The sequence below is a fragment of the Trachurus trachurus genome (genome assembly GCF_905171665.1).
Source record: "Trachurus trachurus genome assembly, chromosome: 6".
NCBI lineage: Eukaryota > Metazoa > Chordata > Actinopteri > Carangiformes > Carangidae > Trachurus > Trachurus trachurus.
Genome location: NC_139897.1, coordinates 15108824 through 15132045, shown reverse-complemented (window position 1 = coordinate 15132045; position 23222 = coordinate 15108824). Strand labels below are relative to the sequence as shown.

Below are 23222 nucleotides of genomic sequence, written 5' to 3'. Positions count from 1 at the left end.
GATAGGACTACACAAATTCACCAATTGTAGACCTTTCCTAATTTCTTATATTTGACAAGGCCATTCTCCTATCTTCAGGTTCTTTTCTTGGAGTTACTTCGTCATCCTAACCAACCTGATTTGGCAATGGTCCAAGAGGTCTATTTTTACACATCAGAGTCAGCCCCTGAGTTCCCATTGGATGCATCTGCTGGGTGATCATTACCTGATTTATGAGCTTAGCACCTGCCTCAGTTACTAAACTCTTAAAAAAAGTTTGAATACATTTCAGTCAATCATTTCGCCCCTTTAATAATACGAATTGGTGATTTTACATCGTTGGGAAGCATACCTCACCTCTACGATGAGGTGCAACTTGTGGATCGTGCATTCATGGAATGAGCAACACAGCTAAACATGTGGGTAGCAGTACCCCCAAAAAACGTGCCAAAAATACCCCTTGGAGCCAGAATTATAAAAGAGTACCTTCAGAATTTAGGAGAGGATGGAGTGGCCTGTCGTGAGTCCAGACCTCAACCCAGTTGAACACTTGGTGGGATCAGCTTGAGTGTGCTGTATGTGCTAGAGTGACCAACACAACCACACTGGTTGACCTTCAATAAATCCTGGTTGAGGAATGGGATGCCATCCCATAGCAAAATGTGACTAGGCTGATGACCAGCATGAAGAGGAGGTCAAGAGATCAAGTCAAGTCACACACAGCCACACAGTCTTAAATCTGATTTGGTAAAAAAAAATATATTTTCACCTGTTTGTTAACCATGAGTGTCCTTGTAGTTTGATTTTTTTTAAACAGAACTCATATTGCAAAGTTATACCAGAAAAGCATTTAGTTTGTGAAGGATCATAGCAGGAAACAAGTTTAATAATAGAAATAACATTAAAAAGTAGGAGAGCTAGTTCTAGAAGCCCTTGGTTCACATGGGCACGACTGCAGGGACACTTTGTCAGGGTTTGAAGGGGGCTGGACCCAAATGCAGACACGAACCAGCACAGGTGAGTGATTCCCAGGAATTTATTGAGGCAACAATTAGGGACAACAGCCAACATAACTGACTGGTCCTCCTGACCATAGACTGTATATAAAAGGTCCTGACACACTTAATGCAACCATGCCATTGTTACGGACTGTGTTTGACTGATGTCCACGTCAATGCATTTGACATGTTGGGACAACTTATACCTTTATCATATCACCATTAGTATATTAAGCTAGATGGCAGTGTAGCTTTACTCAACATTAACCTTAGGAGAGAACTTATAAATGAGAATAGCTGATATAAAATACAGAGCCTTTAAATTATTGTAACAAGGCACACTATATCAAAGTAGAATTGATTAGGCATTTATTTGGATACACAACATTGAAGCTTTAGTTGTTATAGATATTAAAGAACACCATGTTTATGTTTTGGAGATGGTGACACTGATTGGGAATGTTTTTGTTTGGAGGCATTATCCACTCCTTCTCTCTGTCATTGTCCTTTTTCCAGATGATCATTGAATGTTGCACCTGAGATTGTTGATCCGTACACGTTCCCAGTGTGTGTGTGTGTGAGTGAGAGTGAGTGTGTTTATGTTTGTGTAATTTTAGCACAGATTAGTCATGTGTTTGTCCATGTGACACCACCAAGACGTGTTATTGCGTGAGCTATCTCCAGTAAGTGTGTTTTCTACAAGAATTGTTTGGGTTGGCGCCGATACAGATCCGTACGTGTAGACTAATCACTCAGCCAGGCGATCAGTGGGCATATCCTGGTATTGTCCTGCTGAATCTGTTTGATGGTGTCAGTCTGCCAGCACAGAGCTGTGGACAGAATGATATTCTGCCCTTCTTGACATGACCTGGCGAGGGGAGGTACCTTCTTGGAAAGTCAACGAGGGGTTGCTATAAAATAAAATTTCCAGTGTGGCTGGGTGTCTGTGTGTATGATAAAGTGTTTGAGCCTTTTCCTCAGTTTAGCTTATGTTTGACACAGACCATCACATAAAAGCATCATGCCCTGACTGGGCAATTTGAACGTTTGATTTGGATTGTGTTCTCTCTTTTTTTTTTTTTTTTTTACTTAATTCTGTGAATTTGCTAAGTCTGGAGCCATGGAGGTAGGACTAACTTGATTTTGGAGAACTGAGCATTAAGCATAGAATAATGAGATGTTTAGACATTAGAGTACGATGTTGGTGTAGGTGAAGGTGATAATGTACAGCATATCTGTATGTGTGTTTCCAGGTGTGCATGAGGAGGTATTTGCAACAAATCTGGGTTCTCCTGCACCTGACAGGTGTGTGACATTCAAATTCTTTGTGATCTTCAAACGTAACACTGCATACAATATTTCATGGATGATTTCCTCTTAGTCCCACATTCAATTGTGTATTGTTTTATTGTGTGTGTCCAGCCTGTGTTGCGGCGGGTATGACAGGCAGGTGCAGTCTGTTCGGGCGACACCACGTTCACACGTTTGATGGGGTTTTGTATGAGTTTCCTGGAGACTGCAGCTATCTGCTGGCTGGGGACTGCCACCATCATTCCTTCACACTCCTGGGTGAGTCATACTCAGACGATTCAATGCATGAACAAAACAGATTTGAATTCTAATAGTATCTGAATCTCATTCTGTGCAGTGCAATGTGCATGGGTTTAACAGTGTGATCTGTGTTGTGAATGTACTGGCAGTAATATATTAGACCATCAAAATTTGAGTTCAAAGTTTACCTTTGCGTTTAATTTTATGTGAACCAAAGTACAGCTTTGTTTGCTTCAGTCTATTTTGGTTTGATATGACATAAAAACTAACATATTGCGTATCTGCAGGGGATTTTATGAATGGCAAAAAAACAGGAGTCACTCTGTTTCTGGGAGATGCCTGGGAGCTGCACCTGTCTGTTGATGGACTGCTCACACAAGGAGAAAAAAGGTCATAGAAAGTCAAAATTGTCGTGCAAAAACCAATACTTATGTGCGTTCATGTTGTTTGATTTCCAAAAAAATAGTCAGCTAATAGTTTGAGGATTGATGTGTGTCTTCTTTCATGTAGACTGTCTCTGCCATATGCATCCCACGCTGTGTTTGCGGGCTCTGAGCTGGGCTTTTACAAGCTCTGGAGTGAGGAGTTTGGCTTCACTGTTACTATTGATAACGCAGCCAACATCGCTGTGACACTGACCAAGCACCATGCCAACCACACCTGTGGCCTCTGTGGGAACTTCAACTCTGTATCAGCTGATGAGTATACCGCTCAAGAGGGTAGGTGCATGTGAGGGGAAATGGGTAGAGTTAAAATTCCGTTCCTGTGCACCTCTTGGGACGTGTGGATGTTTAAGTGTGAGGAGAAATCAGGGAGGGACTATTATTACTGGAATTTAGGTCACCAGAAGTCAGCAACAGGAAGAATAGCAACTAAGTACAGGAAAAGATAACATGGTGAAAGAAAGCGAAACATTAGTGTTAGGATGAGATTAAGGATAAATCTGTCAACCCATTTATGTGTTCCCACTGTTAAACTGCACAAATTGACTCCACATGGATAATTCAGATTTCATTTGTTCTTTGCCGAACTGTTTTTATTTTCAGGATTCCTAACAGAGGACAGTTTTGACTTTGCAAATTCATGGGCAGTGAAGGGGGCTGATCAGTCATGTCGACGTGTCTCAAAGCTCAACCTGTCCTGTAACACCACCAAAGGCACTTCAGCGGTGAGGAGACAAATTTTGACTTTGTAAATCATAATTAAGCTTGGTCAGTCTTATGGATAATCAAGCCATAATGAAAATGTTGGACCTGTATGTAAAAACTCTGTGGTGATATGGCAGAACTGTGAATATTGTGTTAAATATCTAATTGAATTTAATACGAATAGGTAAAACTGTGGTCCAAGTATTAAAATCTCATGGGATACGTGACCACAATGGTGAAGGTGCCAGCCATGAACTACAAAACATTCTCAAACACTCTGCTGCATGTTATTGCCAGTCTTTCCTCTACCTTAACCTCCGGTCATCTCTCTACTTTCAGTTCTCTTTTATGATCATAATGATCATAGTTGTGTCAAACATTTGACTTACAATGGTGGGAATGGGCTTTACATATACAGTACAGTATACGGCAAATGAACGCAAGGGCCATTACCGTATGCTCCAGTGGGGACAAGCCTGCAAGCTCAGATCTGACTGATATGGGTGCCTTACCTAATGTGTATACTGTAGTGGCTGTGTGTGTGCTGATATGAAAAGGAGTAGCCAGTTTTAGCAAGAATAATTTGTAACGCAAAAAAGCAGCATTTCCTTCATTGCAATCTGACACATATCTTGTGTCACTATCAAATATCTAAGTACTATAACAAGGTCAATGATATCCTTGCAGATATATATTAGAGTATTTTATATTAATTTCAATAATTCTCATTGACTTCTCTCTGTTTGATCTTTAACCTGTCAAAATCCTGTTTTCATTTTGGTGACACCAGCAGCGTTTGTCTTGTCATTGTTGTCATAGATTCTTTAGTCCATCTTAAAACCTACTCACTAAATGTCATTCTGCTAATCCATTATTCCTCATTTACATGAGCTGACAAGACACAAAGGCTGATAACATGACAAGAATACAAATATTTGAATGAATCACCAACAATCAAGAGACAAAGAAGTATGAAGCCTGACAACTACTAAAAATAACTTTTGTGTGTGTGTGTGTGTGTGTGTGTGTGTGTGTGTGTGTGTGTGTGTGTGTGTGTGTGTGTGTGTGTGTGTGTGTGTGTGTGTGTGTGTGTGTGTGTGTGTGTGTGTAGATTTTGTCCAGCTGCTCTGTGTTGCAGACCTCCAGTGTTTTTCTGCATTGTGCCCACCTGGTTTCTCCCGACGCGTTCCTGTCGCTGTGTCAGGAGGAGGCGTGTCACTGTGGCCACAAGGACGTAGAAGACTGCTACTGTCCAATCTTGCTCGAGTACGCGCGCACATGCCAAGCCCATGGGGTACTTCTACGAGGCTGGCTTGAGGAGAGCCAGTGCTGTAAGTTTGTCAGTGTGTAAAACATACAGTAACAGCAGGCCATAAGGTTACATCAGTGATCTAATTGTGCGTTTGCGTATGTATAGTCCCAAAGTGTCCGATTGGGATGCAGTACAGTGAATGCACCAAGTCCTGCTCTACAACGTGCCACAGTCTCAACATCCAGGAGGTCTGCAAGGAGGAGTGTGTGGACGGCTGTACATGTCCTGGTAACCTCCCTCCTCCTCACTACCTCTCCCTGCTTCTCTCTTTGTCTCTTTGTTACATGCAGTTGTAACGTTGTGCGTTTGTGTTTCAGTGGGGAAGGTTTTGGATGGGAATCGCTGTGTGGAGGTGTCTGAATGTTCCTGTGTGCACATGGGAAGACATTTCCCTCCAGGATCCACCATCTCTCAGGACTGCAACACCTGGTGAGACAGCACAAGGCGTGCCCAAATAATTTGCATAAGTGCGTTAAAAAAAAAGCTTCCAGTTTGTCTCTAAAGTGTCTAAACTGTTCTGCAGCGTGTGTCGTCACGGCTCTTGGGAATGCACCAATGAAGGCTGCCCCGGTGAGAGAGGCCTGCAGTAGTAATCAATACATTAATACATACATTAATAAAGTCCTGGGTTGCTTGTATTTGGTGGTTATGTCTTTGCTGTCTGTGTGAAGGTGAGTGTTTGGTGGTGGGCCAGTCTCACTTCAAGACCTTCGACAACAAGTTCTTCACCTTCAGTGGCCACTGTCAGTACCTGCTGGCAAAAGACTGCAAAGATAGCCAATTTTCTGTCATCATCGAGAACGTGCAGGTAATGAGCGTGTGTTTTTAACTGCCAGACATTTCTCGCTCTCCCTCTGTCACTTTGCTTCCACTAATCGCTCATAATTCTTTTGCTATTTATTGATGTTGTGACTCAGTGTGCAGATGATCAGGATGCCGTTTGCACACGCTCAGTGACGCTCACCCTGCCCTCGCTGGAGGACATGACAGTGAAGCTGAAGCACGGAGGCGTTGTCTCTGTCAACGGCATGGACATCCAGACCCCGATGCATCATGGTATGTGACTTTGATAGATGAGTGGATAAGAGTCTTCATATTCCCTCTTCAATAATATGATACAGGGAAATATACTTGGAACTTGTGATGCTTGAAATTGCCATATTGTGTGTTTAAAGCAGAAGTGAGTGATATATTTGTGTTAATATAAGTCTTAAATAGTTATATCTTCTGACAGCAATCACTTACATAGAGTGTTTGGACCTCTGCTCTGCTCTGAGCCGAGGAGAAAACTTTTATCGTATCCTACAGTTTTTATCCAATGAGGAGAGAGAACGGCATGCAGGGCTGTGTGTGCAGCCAAGGAACGCCGTGAATGTGGTGACGTAGCGACGAGGACTGTTATGGTGCGTTCAAGGAAACTCGTATTTTTCCGACCGTGAAGTGGTACCAGTTCGATCTGGTACGAGTTCACCGGTCGGAAGTTACGAGTGGCCGTTATAGTGACTTTCACCGGTAAAACAGGTCGGAAAAACATGAGTGGGTTGCCTGGAACGCTACAAAGTCGTAAGTTGTGACTTGAAGCTGTAATTTACGATTTCAAAAGCCTGCCTGGAACGCAGCATTAGCGAAAACGACCGGATCACTCACTTCTGCTTTAAGCGCTTCATCCCACATATCAACATGGAATAAGAAATGGCTGATTTGAATATTCTGTGTCAACCTTTCTTAACACAAACTTGTCATCATCAACCATTTTATTTGAAATAAAATGTTAAGTTTGAATATTTTGTGGTTTAAATTGCCTGCAATAAAGTTGAATTGAATTCAACTTGTATCTCACAGGCCGTCTGCATATCCTGAGATCTGTCCAGTCTTCTGTCCGTGTGAAGTTTGGAGATGACCTCCGTCTAGACTGGGATGGGCGTGGCCGGGTGCTCTTAAAGGTTGTGTATGTTTAGTGATTACAGATGTAATTGGCCGTGATTCGTGTGTGAAAAGGATAAGCTAACTACTGTATTGGAATCTGTCTACCCCCCCCAGCTGGAAACCCAGTGGGCGGGGCAAACCTGTGGTCTCTGTGGCAACTTCAATGGTAACCAAGGTGATGACTTCCTGTCTGGTTCTGGACTGGTAGAGGCAGCACCTCAGGCGTTCGGCCAGTCCTGGAGGATTAATGGAGACTGTGAATCCACACACAAACATGAGAGTGATCCATGTGCCACTAACCCCAAAAGAGGTATACACACTCATCTAGGCACATGTCACCCAAAATACAACTAAACTCAACATCTAACCCTCCGATACCTTTCAGTGCATTTTGCAGAAGAGGCATGTGCGATGATGATGTCAGACGTGTTCAGTGCGTGCCACTTTCTGGTGAACCCCGCTCCGTTCCAGCGTTTCTGTCGCTATGACGTGTGCGCGTGTGTGGACGGTGAGGAGTGCCTGTGCTCTGCTCTATCTGCCTATGCAGCTGCCTGCTCTGCCAGAGGAGTTCTGCTCAACTGGAGGTCTCCCTCACTCTGTGGTAACTTATTTCTAGCATACAAAACACTATTTTTATAAAGACAAAGCTCAACTGAGAGCAGGTGACTAATCAGTGGGGGTTTGATTTTGTCAGCGCTCGAGTGCCCTGCAGGCCAAGTGTACCAGGCCTGTGGGAGTGCGTGCGACCAGACGTGCCGTGCTCTGTCGGGGGCTGAAGCTGGTTGTGAAGGAGAGAAGGTGTGTGAGGAGGGTTGTTTCTGTCCTGCTGGAAAGTACCTGAACGAAAAAGGGGAGTGTGTGACGGCTGACCTGTGCTCCTGTCTGCATGATGGAGAGCTCTACCAGCCTAGTGACGTCTACGCAGATCACAACAGCATCTGGTTGGTGTCTATGCGTATATGTATTCAAAAATAAATCTAATTATAGCATCTTAATTTACTTTTTTGTTTGTGTGTGTAGCTACTGTGAGAATGCCTCCATGCGCTGTAGCTCTGCCGAAATGAGTGATAACATGCTGTCCGACCTCTTCTACGACGACGACCTGGCTCCGTCCAGAGGTACAATTACAATACTTTAGTACTTGAGTTAACACATCTTTATTTTTTCATTGTGCTTCTTGACTTGTGTCCGTGTTGTAGCTATATTTCATGTGTTTATAACAGGACAGCGTCCAGTGACATTAATTATTCAAACAAATAAAAAGATGGCTGCACCAGATTTAGCAAAAACACAAATTTCCATAGTCCTTGACATAAAGATAGACATCAGTGCAGGTTGAACAGTTGAACAGTTCAGGGTACATTGATAACAGCAATCATAAGACTAAGGATTTAAAAAAAAGAAAAAAAGAAAATACAGTCATCATGATTAAATTACAAAGTGCAATTTTAAATACGGTGAACACAGGTGCCCATCACCTAAAAAAACCGGGAGGTACACACTGCACAGTGCATAATGCATTCAATCTAACAGGTTTTCACTACAGTTTCCTTATGGGGGTACATTAAATACAACGAACCTCACAATTCGAAAATCTACATAAGGTGCAACTTTAGTACTATCAGTAAATAAGTCTTCTTTAGTCCTGTTAATGTAAGTTAAAGGGTTATTAAATCAAACATTTTAGGACTTTATCCTGAATTTAATGTAAATCAACTACATGATGGTGTTTTTTTTGTATGCAGAGCGGCGGTCTGCCCAGTGCCCTCCGCCATTAGTTCGTGCAGAGTGCAACGCCGGCGGAAAAGGCCTGGAATGTGCCAGGACCTGTCAGAACCTGGACCTGCCCTGTGTCAGCCTCTCCTGCATCCCCGGCTGCCTCTGTCCACCCGGCACGGTGGGTGTGTGCATGTGTGTGGTTGTGTGTGTTTGCAGATAAAGCACTTCTCTTCTCAGACTTAAATAGTGATTGACTCGTGAATTGATTTCAGGTACGTCACCGCAGAGACTGCATTGCACCGGAGCAGTGTCCCTGTTACCATAACAACAGGCCATATCCATCAGGAGCAACCATCTCTGTGGACTGCAACACCTGGTAAAGTGATGGCTTGCGTTTCGTGGCTATGAAAGGTAATACCTTCACTTTGCTTGCTTAACAGCCTTTTCGGTTTTGCAGTGTGTGCGAGAATAGAAAGTGGCAGTGCACAAAGAAGTTGTGTGATGGCGTGTGCCGCACTGTTGGGGAGGGCCATTACATCACGTTTGATGGCTTCAAGTACTCCTTCCCTGGCCTCTGCCAGTATGTTCTGGTCCAGGTAAGACAGAGAGACCTCAAAAGAGTTTCAGGGTGGTACAGAGAATGGCATTAAAATAGAAAATAGATGATTTATCTTCTCTATTTACTACTTTTCTCTGCTTTCACTGTCAACAGGACATGTGTAATGGAGAGGAGGGTTCATTCAGAGTGCTGGTTGAGAACGAGGCCTGTGGCATTGTTGGACATCGCTGTGCAAAAGCTATCACAGTCTTCTACCAGGGAGGGTTGATCGTAATGCAACATGGAGAGGTAACGCACTCAGGTCGCAACACATATACCCATACCAGCTCTCAAACATGCATGTACTGGTAATTTCATGGCATTTGTTATGTCAAGTCCATAGTGGTCAGCCCACACTGATTTAAAAGACCCCAAAATACTGTGGCAATTGTGAGTCATCTGACAAACGTGAACAAAACTTCTTAAAATTGCAACTTTATTCCCTCATAAGTCACAATTTGACCAAAAAGCATACTACTTAATACTTAATAAACATTACAATGGGCTTCAGTCATTGAAAGATTAATTTTAGGTGTGTTCCTTTAAAATATGTGAAAATAGTGATTTTATTCACATGCATTTTTCATATTGTCATACTTCACACAGGTGAAGATGAAGAAGCCGGTGCTGCAGGGCTCACAGGTGGAGATCATCCGATCTGGTCAGTTTTACACTGTGCTGCTGGGGAAAGACATTTCCCTCAGCTGGGACAAGGGAACCCATCTCCTGGTCCACATTTCAGCCACTTACAGGGTACTCATATCAAAACACTACAGTACTTTGAACTGGTGAAATATATATATATTTTTTTTCCATTCACAGTATTTTATATGAAACGTGTTCCTTTTTGTTTGTTTGTACATCATATTTTGTTTAGGGCCGGGTGTGTGGTTTGTGTGGTAACTTTGATGGAAATGTCAACAATGACTTGATGAGCAGTAACAACCAACTGGAGGTGGACTCCCCCCACTTTGGGAATTCCTGGAAGGTCGTTCCCAGCTGTGCTGATGTAACAGAGGTACAATTTTAAATTATGCATAACATCTTTTCTCCTGATGCTTGGTGTCATTTAATCTGTCTATTTTTTATATTTCTCCTGTCGCTGCTATACAACAAAAACTCCCTTCATATACATATACATACACATACACATAACTGTATATACTGTATAAGATCAAATCAAAATATTTCTTTACAGACACAATGTCCTTGTTTCTCTGGATAATCAACTATTTTCACTAGAACTGCTTTCTTTTGATGAAATTATCCCTGGTAGTTTTTACTCATTTGTAGTCAGCTACAAATTGTGCTAAATCACATGGTCACAACAGCAGAAACATATTGAAAGCTGTTTTGTTCGTATAGTTATGGATGACCAGCCAAAAATTCTAATTTTAACTAAATTTTTGATGTTGAATGTTCTATTTGCTTAGTTAAAGTTGATATTCTTACTTCCTGTTAATGTATAAAATTAACGTGTAAAAATTTGATTATAAGATTGAATAATTTAGAGTAACTCAGTACACTAACAAGTGTCTTGTCCGTGTAGGTACCGGCTCCTTGTAGCAACAACATTGTCAAGTTGGTAACAGTAGAGCAGTCATGTCGTGTCATCACTGGTTCCCTCTTCAAAGAATGCAACGGTCAGGTGAGTGTGATTCCAGACATGTTAGATATCCCACGACACAACGTGCATTGTTTATGCACTTGGGCTTTTCTTTACGTTTTCCCGTGTGTCTCTAGGTGGATGCAGAGCCGTACGTGGAGATGTGTGTGGAAGCCGCATGCTCTTGTCCCTCAGTGGGCGACTGTGCATGTTTCTGTGATGTCATCGCGGCTTACGCACAAGCTTGTTCAGAAAGGGACGTACATATCAGCTGGAGATCCAATGATCTTTGCCGTGAGTGTGAACAATTTATTGTACTGTATCATCTTTCATTATATCATTTTCATTATATTTAACTGTTATGAACAGCAGACATTGTCTCTCATGTTTTAAATTAATCATCATAATGATTATCATGGCTGCTTGACAAAGCTGAACCAGCAGATAATGTCTGTCAAAATCAAATGGTCTGAAACGTTGAATATTAATTGTTGTGAAAGTCTTGAACAAAACAGATTCAGACTCAGAATTATCGTTTTGGCTTTTGTTCACTCAATTGATACTTACGCAGACACTGAGAGACCTGAGTGAAGATTAACTATGGTATTAACTATTAACCAATTTCACCGGACATTCAGTAAAAAGACTTTTGATGTGAATTGAGCTTCTTTTTTTTTTCTTAGCCATTAGCTGCGAGGAGCTGAACCCCAGGGCTCCGGGTGGTGGGGAAGAGTTATGCCAGTGGAGGTTTAATACTTGTGGCCCAGCCTGCCCAGTCACCTGCCAGCACCCAGAACCCCTCCACTGTTCGCTCTCATGTGTGGAGGGTTGCCATGCCTACTGCCCCCCAGGTGCCAAACATAGTCCCTCGCATACAACACTTACACATTTATGCATGCAGCATCTCACTACAGACTTAAATAGATTTAGTTTGATGCATTCTTTAAAAAACTTTTTTCTCTAAGGCCAACTGCTGGATGAGGTGGCGATGCGTTGCGTAGATCCCTCTCAGTGTCATGTGTGTATCCATGAGGGTCAGAGAATCTCCCACGGCAACAAGGTCATCCTGAACAACGACGATCCAGATCACTGCCAAATATGGTAATACCGCATCAGAGCAGTCAGAAATAAGTCTGTAAATGTGCTATTTAATAGTTACCATAATGACTTTATGATTTGATTATTTGCACATTTTAAGATGCTTTTTCATCCTTTTCTGTAGTCACTGTGACAACAACACCCTCACCTGTGAAGCGTGTACCTCCCTCGCCATGTTCACCACCCCCACACCAACACCCTATTATGACTTATCCACAACCATGCCCTTCACCACCTTAATGCCCGAGGGCATGTGTGACCGCGCCATGGATCTGGCGTTCCTGTTGGACGGTTCGGAAGCCCTGACTGAAGATGAATTTCAGGCAGCCAAAGACTTTATACTGGGAGTGGTTGAACGGTTTCGCATGGGCTCAGCTCACACTCGAGCCACAGTGTTGCTTTACCACTCTGGAGTGAAAACATATGACCTGCAGGTAGATAAACGCTGACTTGCTTTCATTAAATGTCACAGTAAAGGTCGCCACCTGTTTGTTTCATGTCTTTTTCTTTCACACTGTATGTACGTGCAGGTTCAGAAGTGGCTCTTTAAGAAGACTGTGCGTGAGCTACATTACACAGGAGGAGATGCTGCCTTCTTGGATGAGGCTGTCAAGTATCTGGTCATCAACATCTACGATAAGAACAAGCGTGACAATGCTGGCCGCGTTGCCATCATCTTGACAGCTAGCGCCAACCCCCGACCCGTCCGCGCCTTAGTCAAGATGCTTCGCAAGAAGGCCATCACCACCCTGACTGTGGCACTGGGTCCAGGGGTAAACATGCAACAGATTAATGACATCACCAAGGCCAACCCAGAAAACAGGGCCTATGTGCTCAGCAGCACAGCGGAGCTGCCTGATAATCTCTTAGACCTCACGGATCACCTCTGCACCTTGGGGATGGAGCCCGAGGGGGCCAAACCTCCACCACCGAAGCCCACGCTGGGTAAAGCTGTCCAGGGCACGACCACCACCACCACCACTACACCTGCTCCACCCCTGGAGCCAAACCCCACAAAACAAAGTTCCCACTCACCTACAACCACCCCACCCTCTGCCCTGTCTCCCACTACCACTTCCACTTCTCAAGTCAAGGATGTGACATTCATAGTGGAGTCCTCTGAATCCGTCGGCGAGACCAACTTCAACAAGTCGCTCGTCTTCCTGGAGGAAGTTATCTCAAAGCTGGCGGAAGAGGAGGAGTTCATCCGCATCACAGTGATCCAGTACTCGGTAACCGTTACCGTGGAGATCAGCCGGTGGGAGGTGAGGCGACAGATGACGCTGCTGCATCGGCAACTGAGTGAGATTCGTTGGAGTGGCAAATCCGAGACGAACACAGGCACAGCTGTCAATAAAGCCATCCAGGAAATTACGACCGTTCAGCCTTCACGTGGCCCCACCCCACCTCAGCTGGTCTTCCTTGTGACGGAGAACCCACCTACTGACACGGTGACACGACCACCATCCACTACCACAACCACAAATATACAAGTATACCCTATTGGAGTTGGACCAAAAGTGCGTGAGACCGACTTGCTGCCATACAGCTTCCCTCAAAGACCAATGATGGTCGACGACTACAGCCATCTGACAACCCTTGTCCACCGAATAGTCAATATCACACGCAACACGGTGAGGCCCCACTCTCCTACGCTGCCGCCCCTGGTCCTCCCAACACTCTCCACCCTGCCACCCTCAGGTACAGAAGACACACACACACACACACTCAATTTAATCACTCAGTCCACAAGGAGTGCTCGGCCGTGATTAATTTTTGAACATCTCTTTGAGCAGTGCCATGTAAGAAGCCTGTGGACGTGTTGTTCCTCTTGAAGGCTGGAGCCCAGTTTGAGGACATGAAGACGTTTGTCAAAGAGTTCATTAAGAGGTCTGACATAGGTAGGTGTGACCCAGTAAACTTGTCAGGTGAAATGACGGATGCAGATAATGGGCGTTTAAGTTAGATTTTAAGGGTTGCCTGCAGCTGTGATTTAAGCCGCAGTTTGGAAAATCATTAACATATGAATACCATGTATTTTCAGCAGTCCACTCCAGAGAGCATTTTTGGTATTTTCGTGAAATGAGAGATATTATTTTGTATGCTACTAATGTTTCTTCAAGGTAGCCTCCCCTTTATTGATTGAGTGATTTAACTCCATGTGTCTATGTGCAGGGCTGAATGGCACTCAGGTGAGTGTGGTTCAGTATGGAGACACCAACACAGCAGAGTTCACCTGGAAGGATGAACAGAGCACCTCACACCTCCTGAACTTGGTTGAGAGCACACCTCGCAGGACCACTGCTGCTCCCGCGCTAGGTAATGGATGAACACACACACACAAACACACACACGAAGACACATTATAGCAAACACAAATTCACACACAGACTCACTGTTCCGTCAATGCGCAGGGTCCGCTTTGCAGTTTGCTGTGAAGGCGTCCATCTCACCAGTCAGTGGCGGAAGAGTGGGTGTACCAAAAGCTGTGGTGATGCTGGTGACGGACAAATCAGCTGATGATGTCAAAGAGGCAGTTAACGAGGCGCTGGCAGCAGGTAATTAAGACGCCATGAAAAAGATCTGAAGCATCGGCTGAAAATTCCGTTGGCGCGTTTCCATCCTTCATCCTCCTCGGTTCAGTTAAATTTCACTGATAAGAGTCTTGTCCCTCAGGTGTTTCCGTGTTCCCCATCGGGGTGGGACCAGGCTATGACAGGAGCGAGCTCAGTGTGCTTGGACGCCATGGCAACCAAGACAACACATTGCATTTGAACAGCATGGATCAATTACTGATGTTGCTGACTCTGGACCATGGTTACACAGAGAGAATCTGCAGAGGTGCTGACACACACAAATACACAATTACATTGCTTTGTTTTGTTTTCTTTCCAAGAAAGTTCTGTTGCTTTCTTTAGTTTAAATAGACCAATTATAATTTCAGCAATGGTAGTGATAATATTTTATGACAGTGGATGAGATGTTATGTGCTTTGTTTTTCTCAGCTGGTCCACCAGGAGTGTGTGTGGATGATAATGGAAATGAGAGAAAAGTGAGTAATGTCTACTAAGGTGGAAAAATAGCAGTTACAGCAATATAGTGACCTTTTTCAACTGTGAGAACATCTGGATCTCTCTGCTCATGTGTTTTTCAGCCTGGAGAATCATGGCTGCTGGAGGATGGCTGCCACTCTCTTCTGTGTCACCCCAGTGGGGCAGTGACAGTACAGAATCACAAAGTCAGCTGTGACAGACTGGAGCCGCCAGCCTGCCGAAACAACATACCACCAATCAAAGTCCAGGAGACCTGCGGCTGCCACTGGGAATGCCCTTGTATGTATATCAAAAGGATCTACTTGATATCAAGTGCACAACTGTTCCCACTTGAGCTGTTAACCATGAATGCTGGAGAATCGCATTCCAGTCTATTTATATTGTCTATAAATAAATAACGCAATGTCCTCCTGACTCCTGCACAAACACTCTGCTCCCTCCTGCCTGCTTTTGTGTCGACAGGCATGTGCATGGGGAGCTCCACCAATCATGTGGTGAGGTTTGACGGCCTGGCGCTCAGGCTGGATGGGGAGGGACTGTGCTCCTACACGCTCCTCACTGTCAGCAGAGGCATCAGCGAAGGGTCAGAGGTCATACTCCACAGCGGACCTTGTCAGGGCTCCGAGAATTACAACCAAGTCTGCATGAAATCCATGGAAGTCAATCATGGGCCGCATAAGCTGCTGCTGAAGGATGACATGACGGTAAGCTGTGTGTGAGTGTTGTTGCCTGCACAGACGCTGAAATTGATCATGATCTGTGAGTATATGAAGGTTTATTTACCCACTGGGTGTGTGTGTGTGTGTGTGTGTGTGTGTGTGTGTGTGTGTGTGTGTGTGTGTGTGTGTGTTTGTCTGAGTAGGCAGTGATTGATCGAGAAGAGCTTGCACTGCCGTGGCGGTTCGGTGGCCTGGAGCTGGTGCGTTATGGAGGAGTGATGCTGCAGCTGAAATCAGACCACGGTTATGTCCTGACGTTCACTCCACAGAGTAATGAGTTTACCATCACACTGATGAGCTCCTCCACCACCGGCCACACTGCCGGGCTCTGCGGTAACAGAAATACGATCCCTCGTTTCTTTCTTCCTTCTATAAGAGCAGCAGAAACACAGTTGCTGTCGTGATGTATAACTGTTCTGTTTGTTTCCTCTAGGCGCCTGTGGGGAGGAGAAGGTTAATGTCCTCACTTTACGCGATGGCAGCCCGACCACCGACAAGCCTGGCTTCATCTCAGACTGGACCGTGGCTGCAGACGGAGGCGTGTGTCTGCCCAAACGGAAGGCCTTGTGTGTGTCCGGAGCGGCGATGGGATGTCAGGCCCTACGCTCTGAGGTGTTTGAACCGTGCCACGAGCACATCCCCGTCCAGGTGTTCCTCGCCAAGTGTGAGGAGCAGGCATGTGAGGAGTCAGATGTGTGCGAGCTAATTTCTGCCTACGCACGCCTCTGCAGACAGAGAGGGGTGTGTGTGGACTGGAGGAGCCCCCACCTCTGCCGTAAGTCACTTATGTGCAAATGAATCATTTGCTGCATTTTAACGGCCTGTTTGAGCCCAGACTGAAACTTTCTGCCTGGTCTGTGTTCTAGCATTGCAGTGCCCCGGCTCCATGGAGTATGATGCATGTCGGACCGGTTGTGTAGACGACTGCGATAGCATACAGGCGTTGCCTGGTGACTGGTCGGTTGCCAGGGGTAACGGGTCATCCTGTATGGACACGCCTACTGAGGGCTGTTTCTGTACTGGGGGGATGGTTTTGCATCATGGACAGTGTGTGTCGCCAGAAGCGTGCACGCAGTGCGTCGACCCCCACGGACACACGCACATGGTGAGTCGCACAAGAAGACAAGGAAAACATGACTGACCGTGTGAGGGAATGATGCAAAAATAATTAAACTCTTAATCACAGAAAAAGGCATGCCAATAGAATATAATGGAGTGACTTAAGTCTTCACCATTAAAGTGTGCTGTGAGTGCCCTCTAGTGTTTATTTCTAATGCAAGCAAATACTGCAATTAAAAGGAACATGGTTTGCTTCTGTTTCTCCAGTATATGCAGAGTTGGGTACCAGATGAGAACCCATGTCAGATTTGCATGTGTTTGGACCAACAACACATCAACTGCACTGCCCGGCCTTGCAACGACATCAAGCGTAAGCACCATTGCTTATTGAAGCTCACTGTGTGCTTCCTGTGTTTCCTGGTATTGTGCAGCCAGCATCATTTTTTGAATTGTCTTGAGTTTATTTAAAATGAAGTGTGTGTGTTTAGGTCCAGTTTGTGGAGCCTGTGAGATCCTGAAGGAGAAGAAAGAATCCAAGTGCTGCCCAGAATATGAGTGTGGTATGTGGAAAATTGCACATGCATAAGGGGGTCCTATTCCAGCCCTATCAACAGAACTGTCAGTGTTCAATATGTGATGAATGTGAGATACAGGTCGATAAGGTCGGTTACTGCCGATAGACAAATTAACCTGTAGAAAAAAAACCTGTATCACCTTCACTACAGAGATTTAATAGAGCTTAAACTTTAGTCATTTCACATAAGGAATAAGATTGGTGCCCTGACTATCTCTCTCTGTGACTTTCCAGTGTGTGATCTGGTGAATTGTGATCTACCTGAAGTGCCACGCTGTGATGACGGTCAGACTGTGGTTCTGAAAAACCCAGGGGAATGTCAGCCAGTACACGAGTGCGGTAAGCCATTCTCTCACTCACTCTCTGTGATGTCCAATCTGGTAAACATACAGAAATGACTTACCTCTCTTCATCTCGTTTCGGTCTCAGTCTGCAAAAAGGAAGAGTGCACCCTTCAAGCCCCCCCTGCTTGCCCCCCATATCGCAAACTGTCAGTGAAAAAGACAAAGTGCTGTGACGTTTACGAATGTTTGTGCAGCTGCCAGAACTCCACCCGCACCTGCCCACCTGGGTTCAGCACATCCACCTCTACCAATGAATGTGGCTGCACAGAAACCAGCTGCCTGCCCGACAAGGTGAGTCTGTTTGTCGGTTGCATCTTTCAACGCGTAAGTTTCCTTTGCTTTGTCTGTGCTGATGTTCTGCTGCTGTGTGTCTCTCCAGGTGTGCGTGGTCGGTGGTGTGATTCACCCAATGGGGAGCGAATGGGAGGAGGGATGTGAGAAGTGCAGTTGCACCCAGCTGCAGGACAAAGAGACGTCTCTGCACACTGCCCAGTGTACCCCACCTGTCTGCGATCGGAACTGCCCTCAGGTGAGACACAGACACACATATACAAATGCATTACACTTCTACAGCTGTTAACTCTCATATGTTTTATATATATTTCACTTTTTAATTTTTTTATTATGTATTTCAGGGCTCAACATACATCGCATCAAATGGAGCGTGCTGTGGGAAATGCACACCGACCAGCTGTGTGGAGTCAGACGGAGAGATGCGAGGGGACACACTGATTGGTGGAAACCTCAGACATGTATGTGCGAAGAGGAATCATATATGCAAAAATATGTGCAGATTATTAATTTCCTGTAAATGTCAATGGTAGCCTTTGCAGAAATATGGTATATACAGTATGATTTATTTCTCTCCGCTATTACACACAATGTGTTTTTTCACACACAACAGTACAGTGTGTTTTTTTGTATTCATACACAACTTGCTCATAATTTGCTCTCAGGTAACAATCATACCTCTTTGGCTATAGATATTCTGATTGTAGGCACAGATTTGTCTTATTTGTCTTCTTCCTCCAACTTGATTTTAATTAATGTTATCTATTAATTAATGTGATCTGTGTTTGTTTATAGGTGGGTGAGGTGTGGCAGTCTCCAGATGATAAATGTGTTTTACACCAGTGTGTGAAAATGAAAGAAGAGGTGTTCATCTCTTCAACTAACGTCAGCTGCTCTGCCATGGACACCCCGTCCTGCCCACTGGGAACCGAGTTACGCTGCGACACCCATGACTGCTGCCCCCACTGCCACTGTGGTAAACGCACATGCATATGAAAAATTACATACACACCGAAAAGCGTATGCAGCCAGACCATTCGGTACAGCACGTTGACATGAGTTAGCAGAACTAGCATGTGTGAGTTCATCTACCTGGATCATTTTGTCTTATACAAAATGTTTATATACCAAGTTGCAGTTGCAGTTTCTGTCCAGCAGAGGACTCTCTCATCTTGGTGCTGCCTAGTTGTCCTGAATATGACCTTAAAAAGCCTAGAGGTGAACAAACAGTATCATGTCCAGTGGATGGCAAGAAGCATATGTGTTTGTCCTTTTCTCTCTCTGCAGCTCCTATGGATGCCTGTGTCCTCAACAACACTGTGATAGGGGTAAGCCATGCACAAATGCAGTGTTGTTTCATATTACAGTAAGTTTGATACTTTGAATAGTGCTGTCAGTGATCCATCTCCATCTGTGTTTTGTGCAGGCTGGGGAGAGGATGATGATGGATGTGTGTACACATTGTGAGTGTACGGTGGAGGATGGTGTCATGAAGAAATACAAACTGTCCTGCAGGAGAATAAGCTGTCCCACGTGCCCCATGGTAACCAGTGTTGGATCTTTTTTTCTTTTTTTTCATTATCACTGCCATCATCTATCATCATCATAGCTAACCAGTGCATTTAAAAATCATTTTCATCTGAGATCCTCTAATCGTCTGACCACATTTCCTCCCTGTTCATCATTAAATTGCAACCACATCAATATTCCATGATTCTCTCCATTCACAGAGGTAAATTTGTGAATTATTTATTTCCACAAAATGGTCCAGGCACATTTATGTTTCTGTATTTACAGTAAACTCCTTCATGTATTAACTAACATTTGTTATCCAACCATGATACTTTCAGGGATACACGCTGCAGAAGGAGGAAGATGCTTGCTGTGGTCGCTGTGTTCCCACAGCCTGTGTCATGCAAAGGCCTGATGGACAACTGATCAGTGTACCGGTGGGTGCTTTGCATAAAATACTATACCTTGCATATAAATGCTGCCACTCACAGAGAATACAAACTTCATGCTATACAATACGGCAATCACTCTTGTGTTAAAACTTCATAATAATGATCATCTCAATGTTTATACTGTATCGTTTTATCACACTTTTCATATTCTATGCACTAAACTAAAATAAACACTACACTAAATTGTATGTCATAGTATAGCATAACATTGCTTAGCTTACTATAATTTACCCTATTATATGTACAGTATTATGAGGCTATCCTATTGTATATTATACTATACTCTGCTATACAATTATAATTTTACATAACTCCAGTATATTTTAAAATGAAGAAAACAGCTTATCAGTTGCAGTGATGTGACAGACACATGTGTGCTTCTCTTTCCCTCCAGGTGAACACTACTAGTGAAGAGGGTTGCAACTTGTATACCTGTGGTCTAAACAGTAAAGGAGGTCTTGTGCTGGAGACCAAAGTGACCACCTGCCCTCCTTTTAACAAACAGGCCTGTTTGGACGAAGGGGTACGGCCACATTCGTCTCACATTATTCCCACACCTCACGCCCTTACACTGCAGTATCTCTCACCAATTTACATATTTTTCTTTTATCCCTCCTGCTTGTTTTCAGGGGAAAGTGAGCCAGATTGGAACAACCTGCTGTGAGATGTGTAAGTTGAGCTGTGTCCTCTACGTGACTGTTACACTTTTCCAAAAAAAATGTAGGTGCTGTGATTTTAATAACAGTGTTTGTGCTTGTGTGAAGGTACGGAGCCACAGTGTCGGAGGGCCATGGGAACGCTTAACTACATTAAAGTGGATGATTGCCAATCAGAGCAGCAGATAGAACTGCACTACTGTGAGGTAAAATAGTACACACAGACTCACATGCACACAAACACACACACACTTTTAGAATTGATTAATACTTTTTCCCCTCAAGGATTAGCCTACAAAGTTGAATGAAATCATAATACTGTCCCTCACCATCCCACCCTCTCTGTCTCTCCCTGGGGTGCTGTCCATCTGTCCGTCTGTCCGTCAGGGCAAATGTCAGAGTAAGTCCATGTACTCTCTGGAGAAGGCCGCTGTGGAGCAGGAGTGCGTGTGCTGTGCTGCTGTGGAGACCGAGCCTCTCGACGTTCCCATCCTGTGTGCCAATGGCACCCGTACACACCACACTGTCCTGTCTGTCACTTCATGTGACTGCCTGTCCAAACATTGCAGCTAGAAAGTGTGTGAGAGATTGAGAGACTGAGAGAATGAGAGTTTATAAAATGTGGATGGTATCTGTGTATCCAAATAAAATGTACCCATATAAAACAGCAACACAAATAACAATAAAGCAAACCTACTAGTTTCTATAAGCATTACTTTTTTGGTCTGTGTTTTGTTATTATCTGATCATTACTATTAAAATGTTTCAGTTGTATACACATGACAACTGTGTTTTTTTTTTTTCGTTTGTTTTTTTTAGGACATATTTCTAAGTTGAAACAATTTGAAATGATGAAGAACTGCTGAATACCAATTCAGTTTATCCCTTAAACAAATAATCATACAAAAATGGAAGTGGTGCAATGTACCGTAACTCCATTTACTCAAAAGTGCATAGAGTAGTACAATACAATGCATGACACTGTATTACCCTGTAATAGATGAAACTATAAATAGTATACAATGCAGTTAAGATGTGTTAATATGCAGGTTTAAATAATATAATATAATATGTTGTCTTGTATGATAATAACCCTTTATTTATTTATGCGTCACCTGTGGTGTACACCTGCAGATGGTAGGCGAGGTTCAGTTTCAGGTCTGGTCACTTCTGTAAGCTCTCTCACTCACACAAACAAACACACACACACACGCACACCTACCTACCTCCTGCAGCGGTAATATGCATCACACCTTCCTTTCCTTCCGTATGGAACGGTCAGGGAATTAGCCACCCCGCGCGTGCGTGTGTTAAGCCAGGGGTTCCGGGAGCGCGCGCGGATTGTCCACCATCTCAGCCCCTCGCCAGGCTGTGCACCTCGCGCGTCTTATCATCCATCTCCATAGCGAACAACTGATCCTCCACTGTCACTGGTGAGTACACTTTTTTGTCTTTATTTTTGTGTGTGTAATTTGACGAAAAGACCAAACAAAAACAAACATTTCTAAACTGCGCGTTTGACCTTTGTGTCGCTTTTGGCGCCTTGGTTACATCGCCCGTTGTCGGCTTTGGCAGCGTCTTTTGGCACTTTTGCACTTACTTATGTGACGCAGAGCTGCTTTTGTTTACAGTAGCTAGCTCCATAAACGAAGCTCGACGTTTAAAGCATCGCTTTTATTAGGTTATTTAAATCCCATGGTGCTGGCTGCAGCGGTGTGTGTGTGTGTGTCAAGGTGCTGAGACTGTTTTTTCCATCCGACCATCTGCGCGCACACAACTGTTGCGCCCGTGAGCTTTTAATTAAACACATATTTGTCACATAAGCTGCTCCTGTTGCTGTCCGGGGATTAAATAATCATAGATTTTTTTTTTTTTTTTTTTTTTATAGCCAAGTCTCGGTGCTGTTGGTATTCTTTCTTCTTTTCTTTTTTTTTTTTTAGAAAGTTTATAGACAGGTGAAATGGTTAAAGTGAAAGTTTGGATCAGGTTTGTGTGGTTATTCATTGAATTAACGTGTTTTGCTGGAGTTGTTGGTTCCCATTGAGGCTTTTAAAAGAAGCAAAGCAACTGTTTAAAATTAGCGATGTGTAATCTGCTGTATTCCAGGAGAGACAGTATTAGACCGCTCCCCTGCTGCCCTCTGCCCCGTTAATGTTAGTGTGAGGGTGCAGCTGACCCTCCAGCCTCTGCCGTTGAGCTGTCAGCGAGCTTACATGCCTTTAAGCTCTGCGCTGAGACGCAATCTTGGACTCATTTGCGCACTCCTCATGCGCCTATACTCCAGGGTGAAAACTCAAGGTGGATATAGCCTTAAAAAAAGTATTTAGGGCCTTTCAATAAATACAAAAAGAAGAAGCAACAGCTTGGTAAGAAACATATGGGGGAAAAGTGTATAAAACACTATATGGACTATGTTATGTTAGCTAATATTGGAATATGCTGTGATGTCTTCTGCTGCAGAGGAGACACTTGTACAGAAGTAAATAAACATGTCCACAGTCATACAAAGTGTTAATTAATAATTACTTAATGATGTCTGTAATTGACATTATGCACCTAAATTACCTTGTTTCCTCTTTTATGGAAAACCATTTTTTTACAATAACAGATGAAAAAATGTAGTTGAC

The 23222-nt window shown here is 43.9% G+C and overlaps 1 protein-coding gene across 1 annotated transcript; it reads left to right on the top strand.

Moving 5' to 3' along the window:
* Positions 1-1931: 1931 nt before the first annotated feature.
* On the top strand, positions 1932-21272 carry vwf (von Willebrand factor). Its single transcript, XM_083973097.1, has 53 exons — positions 1932-2103; positions 2231-2282; positions 2400-2546; positions 2816-2918; positions 3039-3247; positions 3575-3696; positions 4788-5007; positions 5094-5216; positions 5306-5417; positions 5512-5558; positions 5660-5796; positions 5906-6044; positions 6831-6931; positions 7029-7224; positions 7300-7515; positions 7609-7855; positions 7935-8032; positions 8660-8811; positions 8906-9009; positions 9091-9229; positions 9346-9480; positions 9838-9984; positions 10109-10249; positions 10781-10879; positions 10975-11131; positions 11521-11688; positions 11803-11938; positions 12060-12369; positions 12466-13636; positions 13732-13836; positions 14111-14254; positions 14350-14493; positions 14612-14776; positions 14941-14987; positions 15090-15267; positions 15451-15692; positions 15851-16040; positions 16141-16482; positions 16574-16812; positions 17034-17136; positions 17255-17326; positions 17575-17679; positions 17770-17975; positions 18064-18213; positions 18320-18436; positions 18771-18951; positions 19263-19303; positions 19402-19518; positions 19826-19924; positions 20334-20462; positions 20569-20608; positions 20704-20801; positions 20983-21272. Exons 1-53 carry the CDS (start codon positions 2098-2100, stop codon positions 21166-21168), a joined length of 8574 nt encoding a protein of 2857 aa, XP_083829223.1. The 5' UTR covers positions 1932-2097; the 3' UTR covers positions 21169-21272.
* Positions 21273-23222: the final 1950 nt, after the last annotated feature.

Bases quoted from the DNA above. Each gene is read 5' to 3' on its own strand.
- vwf (XM_083973097.1), top strand. The intron at 9,230-9,345 runs GTAAGACAGAGA...CACTGTCAACAG, and splicing joins GCCAGTATGTTCTGGTCCAG to GACATGTGTAATGGAGAGGA. The intron at 9,985-10,108 runs GTACTCATATCA...TATTTTGTTTAG, and splicing joins ACATTTCAGCCACTTACAGG to GGCCGGGTGTGTGGTTTGTG.